This window comes from Gymnoscopelus braueri (assembly GCF_963280865.1).
Source record: "Gymnoscopelus braueri genome assembly, chromosome: 13".
Classification (NCBI taxonomy): Eukaryota; Metazoa; Chordata; class Actinopteri; order Myctophiformes; family Myctophidae; genus Gymnoscopelus; species Gymnoscopelus braueri.
This window is the reverse complement of record NC_137615.1, coordinates 29552991-29565490: the sequence shown is the minus strand read 5'-3', so window position 1 is coordinate 29565490 and position 12500 is coordinate 29552991. Positions and strand designations below refer to the sequence as shown.

General features: G+C 42.9%; 1 protein-coding gene across 1 annotated transcript in view; it reads right to left on the bottom strand.

Moving 5' to 3' along the window:
* cacna1ha (calcium channel, voltage-dependent, T type, alpha 1H subunit a) overlaps nucleotides 1–12500 on the bottom strand; it is a 105066-nt gene that overhangs the window by 44851 nt on the left and 47715 nt on the right. Inside the window, exons 11-13 of the mRNA XM_080446564.1 lie at nucleotides 9036–9187; nucleotides 1093–1278; nucleotides 232–349 (exon numbers count right to left, since the gene is read on the bottom strand). Of these exons, the coding sequence (XP_080302690.1) occupies nucleotides 232–349; nucleotides 1093–1278; nucleotides 9036–9187 (456 nt within the window). The remainder of the gene's footprint in view (nucleotides 1–231; nucleotides 350–1092; nucleotides 1279–9035; nucleotides 9188–12500) is intronic.

Sequence of the window (12500 nt, the reverse complement as noted above, 5' to 3'; positions counted from 1 at the left end):
TAGGTTGGACACAGCCTTTGACACAAGCCTGTTTCTGGTTTGACACAAATTTTTACCTGGAGGTTAAACAAAAAAAAGTATCCCCTGAGCAAGCAGGCAGGCTCTATCAGCTCAGTGAAGTTTTCAGCACTTGCGTGGGAGACCCGGGCTCAAATCCAGGTTAGAACAGGAAAGCTACATGTTGCAGCTTTAAGGGTGGTTCATTCATGGCAAGACAGACAAAACCCTGACCTGAAACACAGTGACGATGGCCCACAGCAGAGAGTCAAAGTTCTTGCGGTCGGGGATGGTGTCTCCGTTCTCTGTGCGGAGGCTGAACTTGCAGCCAAACAGGTGCATACCCAGGATACTGCATGGAACACAACACACAGGAAACACACACGTTTACGACTGGAGTGGATCGGTGTGTGTGTGTGTGTGTGTGTGTGTGTGTGTGTGTGCTCTACAAGCTCATAGCACGGCACCAAGTGCCACGCTATGAGCTTGTAGATCTGCTATTTTTGAAAACATTTGTGCAAATCTTTGAATATATATTCTACAAATGTCTTCTACATCCTAAAGGTCCTTACACACCGGCGAATATGCGAATATACGCAAAATTCGGACTCGTTCCGAATAATTAAAAGACGCTTTTTCGCTTCGCGAAACTGATGTGGACGCTTGCATTGACTTTATAAGGTTTTAAAAAAAAACGTATTTATTCGCATGAAGAATTCGCCCCGGTGTGCAAGGACCTTAACAGTTTAAAAAAAAAACGTATGTTGCTACAGTATATCAGTGGTGCTCCAACTTTTCCATGTCAAGGACCCCCAAAATCGGACCCCCATCTCAAAATATGTTGTTCCAGGGACTCCCAGAAGCACAGATCGGAGTTAAAAATGTTCCCTTGAAAACATACATATATATTTAAAGTATTATTTAGTAGTATTATTTAAATATTAAAAAATGTCAAGATTTTTCCAAAAATTGCATTGTTATTTTTGAATAGCCAAAGTATAAAATAACGGCTTAAGTGGTTCAAATCTAAAATGACAGATGCTTTTCCCGGTCTTAAGTTAGGTAAAGTTTTGCGGTCTTGTATTGTATTTATACCTGAATGTGAATATGAAGAGCATCAGCAGCATGCAGAAGGTGGCCACGTTGTCCATGGTCTTCATCAGGACCACCAGCTGTCTCCTCAGGGCCGGGAGGAAGCGGACCAGCTTCAGGACACGCAGCAGACGGAACGTCCGCAGAACCGACAGACCGCCGTCCGCCTGACCCACGATCTCCCACACACTGCCAAAGAAAAAACACACAGGGCTTGAGGGTTTGAGAGAAACGTTCATCCATTTAATACAGCATGACCAGAAGCAGGGATATAACATATCCCCAGCACCAATAAAAAGATGCAGAGGCATGGACCCCCCCCCTAATTGAACCCTCGGTGGGGCAAATGAGGGGCTGAAACATTTGACACATAGGAGCAGGAATGGGTACAGCTGGCGCTAAGTGGCAGTGGCAGCTGTGCAGGGAGCTCAGGTTGGCACCACATGTTGCCCCAATGTTCAAAGTCATTTTGGCAGCTTCTGATTCATGCCTTAGAGGTTTAAAGCTCTCTCATGGGAACGGGTTAGCAACAAAGACAGGATAGGACCATGACTAGGCCATCTGCCTTGTCTACTTCCCTGGAGTTCCTGAGCAACACAAACACACACATGCGCGCACACGCGCACACACACACACACACAATGATAATCAAAATCTACAAAGTAACTAGTAACTAAAGTTTTCCAATAATTGTAGTGGAGTAAAAATACAATATTTGTCTCTGAAATGCAGTGGAGTAGAAGTAAAATGACTGAAAATTGGAAGTATTCCAGTATAGCAAAAACACTTAAAAAATTTACTTACTGTAAGTACAGTACTTGAGTACATGTACTTAGTTACTTTACACCACTGCCGTAGGGTTAGGGTAAGGTGTCTCACAACACTTGGGGAAACTCAGGGGCTGATAGGATATTCCGTTAGTGCCTGTGTGGAAGTGGATAGTTGTCTGCAGAGCGTGTGCCAGTTTATTGCCGCCACACATGAGGCAATGCATTTATAGACACGGTAATGTAATCTGTGAATATTTATAATCACAAGCACTGTGGTAATACGTTGCTATATAATGGCTTTGTTTCCTTGTACTGTAGCAAGCTGTGTCTGTAAGTAGACAGTAATGCTACGTTGAAGAATGTCCCTATACTTCATAATGTGCTCACGACTGTGTGACACAATGTGAGAACAAAACACTACCTTCTATGTACAAGCAGTACACTGTATATGACTAAAACAAACTATGTTTTCACAATAAATTAAAAAAAGTACATATACAATGCATCTCCCCATACATTACAGTCAGTGGTGTAAAGTAACTAAGTACATGTACTCAAGTAATGTACTTAAGTACAATTTTGAGGTACTTTTACTTTGCTGGAGTATTTCCAGTTTTCAGTTCTTTTACTTCTACTCCACTACATCTCAGAGGCAAATATTGTACTTTTACTCCACTACAAGCCGGAACGCGAGTAAAGCACTCACGCATGTTAAATGGCCTCTCAGCTGAAAGGTTCTCTGCTGCTTTTGACACCAGTCTAGTACCATCCTCCATTGTCAATGCAGAATTTTTAGACATTGATATCGATGTTTTAGTACACTCCTTTAACTTACACTGCTCAGAAAATTTTAGATGTTGTTGCTCCCTTTAAATGCACTGTTCGCACTTTAAATAAAACTAAATGAGGATATTCGTTGCCTCCGTCGCGAATGCAGAAGCATGGAGCGCCGGTGGAAGTCCTCTAAACTTGAGGTCCACCGCTTACAACTTAAATCACTTTTAATTGATTTTAACTCTATGGTTAAAGCTGCGAGAACTGCCTTTTTTGCTAAACTCATTTTATCCAGTAAACGTAACTTCAAAGTCCTCTTCGACACTATCAATAACATCTGTCAGTCCACCAACACCCGACCCTCCTGTTTTCTCTGTCAATGATTGCAATAACTTCAATAACTTCATTAACTTTTTCGTGAACAAGGTTGTCAATATCAGGGCAGGCATAACCCCCGCTACTCCCACCCCTCATATAGGCCCCAACCACCAGTCAATCCTGAACCACTTTGCACCCATTTCCCTCCATCAGTTAACCAAGCTTATGAGCACCATGAAAATGTCCTCCAGCCCAGTTATATGTGATTCCAACCACTCTTTTAAAGGATGTTTTTAGCTCTATGGGCCCCTCTATACTCAACATTATTAACCTCTCACTGATTTCAGGCCATGTCCCTTCCTATTTTAAAACAGCCATTGTAACGCCACAAAAAAGCATGGATTAGATCCTGCACTACACACCAACTACCGGCCTATTTCTCTATTTCTAAGCTTCCATTTATCTCCAAGATTTTAGAGAAATATGTTGCTAACCAACTTTCAACAGTTTTAAATTCTCACAACATTTTAGATAAGTTTCAATCTGGTTTTAGACAAATGCATTCCACTGAGACAGCTCTTCTTAAAGTGACCAATGACCTTTTAATGTCATCTGATGTTGGAAAATGCTCTATCCTGGTGCTAATTGACATGAGTGCTGCTTTTGACAGAATTAATCACAATTTTTTAATAGATAGGCTCAGGGATCGGATAGGGGTCACGGGGACCGCCCTTGACTGGTTTGCCTCCTACCTGACAGGTAGACGGTTCTCAGTTGCAGTGGGCCCACATGTGTCAGATTCTGTTCCCCTTTCCTGTGGTGTCCCCCAGGGCTCAGTCCTTGGACCAACCTTATTTGCACTTTATATGCTACCACTAGGACACATTATCAGTACTTTTAAAGGCATGTCCTACCATTTTTATGCAGATGATATCCAATTGTATTATTCTTTTAACACAAAGAGCCCTGCTGATTTTAATTTTAACATTTTACTTGAGTGTATGTCTGCCATTAAGGCCTGGATGTCAAACAATTTCCTCCAGCTAAATTATCCTTGAGCTGCTTATTGTTGCTCCTGACAGCATTGTTCCTAAGGTGGTTGATGCTAATGTATTGGTTCCCTCAGAGACAAAGTGCGCCCCAACCTCAGAAACCTTGGTGTTATTTTCGATCAGTCCATGCATCTAGACACTCACGTCAAATCAGTTACCCGGACATGTTTCTTCCACCGTAGGAACATTGCAAAACTCAGGTCAATTGTCTCCCTCCCAGAACTTGAGATGATTATCCACGCATTTGTCTCCTCACAGTTGATTATTGCAACTCACTCTTCACCTGCCTCAATAAATCAACCATGGACCGCCTCCAGCTAATTCAGAATGCTGCTGCCAGACTGTTATCCAGGTCCAGCAGAAGGTGCCACATCACCCCAGTCCTGGCCTCTTTACACTGGCTTCCGGTACATTTTAGGGTCCATTTCAAGGTCCTGGTGCTCACCTACAGAGCTTTGCATGGTCAGGCCCCGAAATACCTAACCGACCTGGTCCCACGTTATGTGCCAGGGAGGGCCCTTAGGTCTGCTGAAGAGGGTCTATTAATAGTTCCCAACACAAATTTAATTACAAAAGGTGACAGAGCCTTTCGGGCTGTAGCTGCCAAGCTTTGGAATGCTCTTCCACATGCCTTGAGAACGGCAGCCTCTGTTGACATTTTTAAGAACAATCTTAAAACGCTATTATTTGAAAAAGCTTTTGCAAATGTTATTTGATTTTATGTCCAGGTTGTATCATTATTTGCTGTATACTTGAGATTATTGTACAGGCTTTTTACTGTTCTACCTATTTTAATACCTTGTTTTGGTTTTAATCTCTATAGCACTTTGTGAGCCATCTCTGTGAGAAGTGCTATATAAATAAAATGTACTTACTTACTTACAATTATTTGAAAACTTTAGTTACTGGTTACTTTGCCTATTTGCCTATTTTATACCAAGGCTATTTGAAAATAGCCGATCTACAAACTCACAACGTTGTGAGCTTGTAGATCTGCTATTTTCAAACATTTTAGTACTTTTACTTTTGATACTTTAAGCATATTTTGATACCAATACTTTTGTACTTTTGCTCAAGAAGCATTTTGAACACAGGCCTTTTACTTGTAACAGAGTATTTTTATAGTGCGGTATTGCAAATTTTACTTAAGTAAAATATCTGAGTGCTTTTTCCACCACTGAGAACAGTATTAGATTTTCATGACAGCTCCGTTGTGAGAATAGAGTAATATTAGGGGGAATTTCCACAAAATTCAACTACAACATCCCATCTGGAGTACAACGCTGACTAGATGAGAGCCAAGTTGTCAACTCTCCCCTCCGAGTGGCTGTCGATTGATCTGATGAGAGCCGCATCAAACGGAGTGACAGGCAGACAGCCGGCCAGATGGCTCCCAGTGGGGCTTGTGACAAATGTTCTGCTGACAAACGGAACCTCTCGTGCCCGCGGGACGCTTCAGAACTGTGGGAAACCCAGAGCGAGCGTCTCGAACGCAGATGCTGTACAAATAGGAAGTAGTTTCGAATCCAAGTGATGCCAACGTCGAACTAATGAGGGGGCATTGATACGAACTGTGAGCCTGATTCACTAATGAGAGTGGGTAATTATATGTATTCTATTCATCTGCATATCAATATATCAATGTTTAGCTTTTGCATGACCAATTTCATGATTATCTATGTATGTGCGTAGTTTTTTTAGCTAATAAATGTCACCCCTTTTTTCTCCCAATTTAGTCAAAATGGCAATTAACCCTCGCCACACATTTTCGTGTCACCACTGCTATTGTACTGGCTCACTTACAAGCAACGAGACAGCGGGAGGACGTGGCATCTCTAATCCTAATCCTCCTGTTCAAACACCCACTGCTGACAGATTGCCGCCCCGGGCCGCAGGAGCCGCTATCGCAGCGACAAACATCGCCCTCCCTCCCCTGAACACGGCCAATTGGCTCTATGCACAGCAGCCATATTGTGAAGAAATTCCTTAGTTCCTTCACAGGTGTTACCGATGATGCTAATGAAGGCTCTGTTCCATTCTGCTCAAACAGAGTCAGGGTGCTGATATTGTGCATGTTGGCTCACTGGAAACACTCTGCTACACCCGTGGGTCTCAAAGTGTGGTCCAGGGACCCTCATGGTTCCTTGAGGGGGTTCCAAATGGCCCCTTACGGGTGTGTACTGTAACTCTGAGAGTGTACAAATCATTTGTACACTTTCAGAGTTATAGGGGTCCTTGAAATTAAAAAGTTTGAGAACCACTGTGCTACACGAAATGGAACAGAGCCTTCATTAGTATGAAGAAGCCCAATTTCCTTCCAATAAGGCTGCTGTGCATAGAGCCTGTTGTGTTCGTATGCAGATGCTTCCGGATGCACCGCCGTCGATTCAAACCCCATGGTGGTGAACAGGAACTTTACACCTGTGCCACCCGAGCGCCCTACTGTGTGTACACTGTTGGTATCATTTTTTAATACAAACCCAGTAGGTGGGATGATCTTGTGTGACCTGTTACCTATCATGTATATCCAATTTAAAGCTGCAATCTGGACGTTTTGTGTCCTACCCGGGATTCCAACCTGGGTCTCTGGAAGAAGTACTCACATGGTTTACTTAAAGGTAGGGTAAGTGATATTATTTGGTAAAAACAAAAAGTATTTTGTTAAAAGGTTAAAATACTATATTCTGATAGTAATCATTGCTATAGAGTGTTTGTTCAGTAACAGATGTCTCCCTGTCTCTCCAGCTCTTTAATAAACAGAAAATACATTTTTCGGTAGGTGTCAAAATCTCAGCCAATCAGGAGAAAGTACCCATTTTTAAGCTTAATTTGTATAGTGTTCCAGTTAAAATTTTGTCTGCTCATTTCTTAGTGTCATCACTTCCAATTTCACTTGTTTAATCTATATCCTGATTGAGTTCTCTGTCCTGGTTGGATAAAATTGGAAATGAAACTACAAAAAAAAAAAAAAAAACTACAAAATACATTTTCTGTTTTATAAAGAGCTGGAGAGACATGGAGACTCTTTATATGGACAGGACACTCTATAGTAACGAGCACTATCAGAACATAGACCCATTTTGCAATTATTTGAATAATTGCAAATCACTTACCCTACCTTTAAGTAATACTGCACTGTAGAAATACTCTATTACAAGTAAAGTAAGTTATACTTAGTTACTTTACACCACTGGTCTTCCGTGACTTATTCCGTTCTCCCCAAGAGAGAATCACTACTTGGCCATGAGGAAATATTGTGATTATGAGCTTCAAGCAGGGCTACTTGTCAAACAGTAGGTGTGCTATCCTACACAAGGCTCTAAATTACTCAATGGAAGCGTAGGGAAGACCGCCTCAAGCCATTGCAGATGTACTGCTGCTGTATTAACGCACTCTACCGTAACGGATTGGCTCAAATAAGGTTTTATTCATTAAAACAAGGATTACAGCTTTAAGGCAGAAATAGATCTCTCGCTTGCAGACATTGATGAAAACCGGGAAACATGCTGTCGAGCCTATTAAAACCCAATTAAACGCCGTCATAATATCCTCACTGTCAGTGAAGCAGGTGCTGATGTACTATAACTACTAAAACTAATCATCCCTAATAGACCTCGGGGCATTTAAAAACCTGACATTATGTTTTTAGATTGAATTAACGGAACCTGTGTCGGATAATAGAATCAAAATCGTTCCGTTGCAGTTTGTTGGGACTTGCTGAAACTGCAAATGACAAGCCAAGTAAAATCCTTAGTGTCAGTTTATCCATTTGTAACTCTTAAAGTGTCTAAATAAGTGGTTCTCAACTTGTGGGTCGTGATTTTGGGGGGGTCCCATCTGGGGGGTCCCCAGATGGGGGTCCCCACAACGCCTCGCAAAGCTATTTTCACAATATTTATCTGTGGAACCGAGTCAAACTAAATGTGATTCCTACAATTCTAAGTGCTTGTCAGGGTGGGGGTGTCCTCAGTTCAAATATGATTATTTGGGGGGGTTGCGGCCTGAAAAGGTTGAGAACCACTGGTCTAAATGTACATTTATACCCTCTAAATTAGCACTCCTGTATGGACATATTCTCTGCCTTATATCTCTTTGACACAGACTCACATTGTCCAGAGAGGACAAATCAACAAGGTGGATATTCCTACCTTTTATAGGGTCAGCTGTTTGAGACATTTCTGCTTTCTGGGATAATCTCTCGAGACAGATTCCACTAACAGATGGGTTCCCAGATTGGTAAACTAGCGACAAGCACAACAACTTTATGAATAGGGCTGTGAGGATTTATATTACACTAGATGTTCAAATCCAGTCCTATTTTGCACTGATCATTGGCCATTTGAAGCCATTTGAGGCCATTGTTAAACACTGCTGTAACACTGCTGTAGTTCCCTGTATGTATGCAATGTAGGTTTCTTGGTGTGACGATTCTAATGCCAGACCCCAGGGGTCTGTCCCTGTGGGCCCCCGGGGGCCCCTGATATGGCCCCTGGTGTGACTATTGTCATGGCAGACCCTTGAACAGTGTTTGTGCCAAGTTCAATGCGGATCAGAGCAACGGTGCGGATGTCCGGATGTTACAGATGTGATGGGATTGACTGGATTTGGGTTGGAGTGTTTGTGGTACACCAGTGGTTCTCAAACTTTTTCATGTCAAGGACCCCCAAAATTATTATGTATTTGGCCACGGACCCCCATCTCAAAATATTTTGTTCCAGGGACCCCAAGAAGCAAAGATTTCAGTAAAAAAAAAACGTTGGCTTTAAAAATATATATATATATATATATTCAACGATTTGCGCAAATTTTCAAGATTTTTCAAAAAAGCAGATCTACAAGCTCATGCGTATGAGCTTGTAGATCTGCTATTTTTGCATAGCCAAAGTGTACAATAATAATGTGACGCTACATTAACTTAGCTAATTTAGCTGGGGGCCCCCTGGTACCCCGCAAAGGACCCCTGGGAGTCCCCACTTTGAGACACTTACTGGTTGAACCAGGAGGAGCACTATCAGCGGATATAGTATAATACCTGATGATGACGATGATGCTGTCGAATATGTTGTAGGGGTTCTTGATGTAGCCGAACACGCCGAAGGCCACCAGCTTGAACACCATCTCCAACACAAACATACTGGTGAAGACGATGTTGCTGATCTCCAATATGTCCGTCAACTCTTCAGGCTGGATGGAGAGAGAGAGAGAGAGAGAGAGAGAGAGAGAGAGAGAGAGAGAGAGAGAGAGAGAGAGAGAGAGAGAGAGAGAGAGAGAGAGAGAGAGAGGGGTGAGAGAAAAGATGAGAGACAGAAAACGAAACCAACCAACGAACTAAAGAACAAAAAAAACTTAACGTAACATGACAGCAGAAAGGTCATTAGTTTATTAGGGTTGGGATCCAGAACCCGGATCCGACATTGACCGGAATCGGTTCCATTTGTACACTCTCAGAGTTTACAGACCTGTAAAGTGTAAAGGGAACCGTTAGGAAATCGGAACCGTTAAGAGGGAATCGTTAAGGAGCCGGAATCGTTAAAATCATGACGGATCCCAACCCTACAGTTTAAGTGGATCTCAGTTAGTACATCAGCTGTCCTCCATGAGCTGTGAAACCTCCCTCTGCTCTGCCGGAGCACTGAGCTGAGACATTATCAATTAACCCATTAAGACCGGGAACGCATCTGTGTCATTTTAAGATTTCTTTGGTTATTCAAAAATAGCAGATCTACAAGCTCATATGAGCTTGTAGATCTGCCCATTTGTTCGAAAAATCGTGGAAAATGTGTGCAAATCTTTGAATATATATTAAAGCAAACATTTCGAGCAAACTCCGAGCTGTGCTTCTGGGGGGTCCCTGGAACAATATATTTTGAGATGGGGGTCCACGGCCAAATACATATTATTTTGGGGGTCCTTGACTTGGAAAAGTTGGAGCATCACTGATATAGCAACATACTGTTAGGATTTAGAAAACATTTTTAGATATCTATTTGGCCGTGGACCCCCATCTCAAGATGTTTTGTGCCAGGGACCCCCAGAAGTAAATATTTGAGTTACAAATGTTCACAAAATATATACATTCAAAGATGTGCACACAATTTCTAGATTTTCACAGAGCGCCGCACTATGAGCTTGTATATCTGCTATTTTTGAATAGCCCAAAGAAATCTAAAATGACACAGATGCGTTCCCGGTTTGAATGGGTTAAGCTCAGAGCTGCGGTCAGGTCCGATCAATCAGGCCCAGCCAACAGTGCATGCATCACTCCTGATCTATTGCACTTAGCTCATAGTGCAGGCAGGGTCCCACACAGGAATAATCTAATGTCCTCTGGTGTATTGTAAGCATGCACTTTAATGGAAAAACCTTGGCCGTTCCATTACGGTGATTCTAAAGCTTTTTGATTTCCAGGACCCCCACTTATAATACATTTGGACACAGACCCCCATGTTATAATATTATTATATATATATTTTTTTATCTCTGGGTCTGGGAGCCCAATCCATTCTGTAAAAGCCTCAGTGTAAACTCTGAGAGTGTACAAAATGGTTCCAATTGTACAATCTCAGAGTTACAGACACGGCGTAAAAAAAGGTTATACTGTGTAATTACCCCATTAAGACCTGAGATTCAAAATTCTAAATCCTAACAGTTTTCAGAAAAACGTATGTTGATAATTATGATAAATATCAGTGGTGCTCAAGCTTTTTCATGTCAAGGACCCCCAAAATAATATGTATTTGGCCACGGACCCCCATCTCAAAATGTTTTGTTCCGGGGACCCCCGGAAGCAAAGATTTGTGTTAAAAACTGTTCACTTTACAATAATACATATATTCAAAGATTTGCACAACTTTTCAAGGTTTTAAAAAAATAGCAGATCAACAAGCTTGTTATCTCCGCTCTCCCCCATTCCTGGCAGAGTAGTTTCGGACAAGCGTATTGAGTGGCCCTGTCTTTCCCTATTTAGGACTGACCGTGGGTAGCTACCTGGGACGTAAGTCGGGGCTTGATCAACCCTGGCTGGGTCACCTGGGTGAGGGTGTATGTTGCGAGACCCGAAACATCCTATGACCCCAGGCTACAACACTGATGATACTGTACGTCCCAGGTGCATCCATGTGATGTTTTTTCGTTATAGTTATTCTATTTATAGTGGCTCATAGGAATTTATAGACTACGTGACAACCAGGAATAGATTGGTGACCACCGGAAAGACGGGTGACAGCCGGAATGTAGACGGGATCCGGGAGCAGTTTGGGTTGGCGCCCCAGTCTGTGTCTTCCGTGAGGAAGAAGCCCAACAAATCCACGGTGAGGCCTTTAGGAGGACCATTCAAGCAAGACACAAGGGAGCCTGCAGTACCACCACGGGCCAAGACACCATCACACCAGAATGAAATGTTTGGAGCGGGGGAGTCTGGTGCAACGCTCAGGTCCTGGACCTGGTGAGACGGAGGAGGAGCCCGGCCAGGAGGCCATCCACAGAGCTTAGCCCCTCCACGTGCCAGAGCCTCCGCTCTCCCCCATTCCTGGCAGAGTAGTTTCGGACAAGCGTATTGAGTGGCCCTGTCTTTCCCTATTAAGGACTGACCGTGGGTAGCTACCTGGGACGTAAGTCGGGGCTTGATCAACCCTGGCTGGGTCACCTGGGTGAGGGTGTATGTTGCGAGACCCGATACATCCTATGACCCCAGGCTACAACACTGATGATACGTCCCAGGTGCATCCATGTGATGTTTTTTCATTGTAGCACAGCACGCAGTGACGCGCTATGAGCTTGTATATCTGCTCTTTTTGAATAGCCAAAGCATAAAATAATGCTTTTTAGCTCAAATCTAAAATGACACAGATGCTTTCCCAGTTTTAATGGGTTAAACAGGCTGTTTATATATCCAAAGTAAAATCCTCAGTGTTAACTCATCCATTTGCAACTCTGAGAGTTAAGTGAACTCTGAGGACTTTACAGTGTACTGGTACAGTGTTCTACAACTTAATGTTAAAGACATTTCTATTATGTGCAGTGGAAAGAATGAGCAGGACACATGGGGTGATACATATAGACTAGATGTTATTGGAGGTAAATACAACCGGATTAAGTGCTGTATTAGATTGCATTTTGACAAACTCATTTTTTTTAGTCCTAACTGTTGAGCTGATGCACACAATTGAGGGTGAAAATGATCTATTCATTTAAAACAATACACTGACCACACACACACACACACACACACACACACACACACACACACACACAAAGACACTTTTAAATTAGTGACAGCACTCAACATGTAGAGCAGAATGACAAGCAAGAATGCATCCTCATTTGTACACACACACCGACACGCACGCACGCACGCACGCACGCACGCACGCACGCACGCACGCACGCACGCACGCACGCACGCACGCACGCACGCACGCACGCACGCACGCACGCACGCACGCACGCACGCACGCACGCACACACACACACACACACACACACACACACACACACA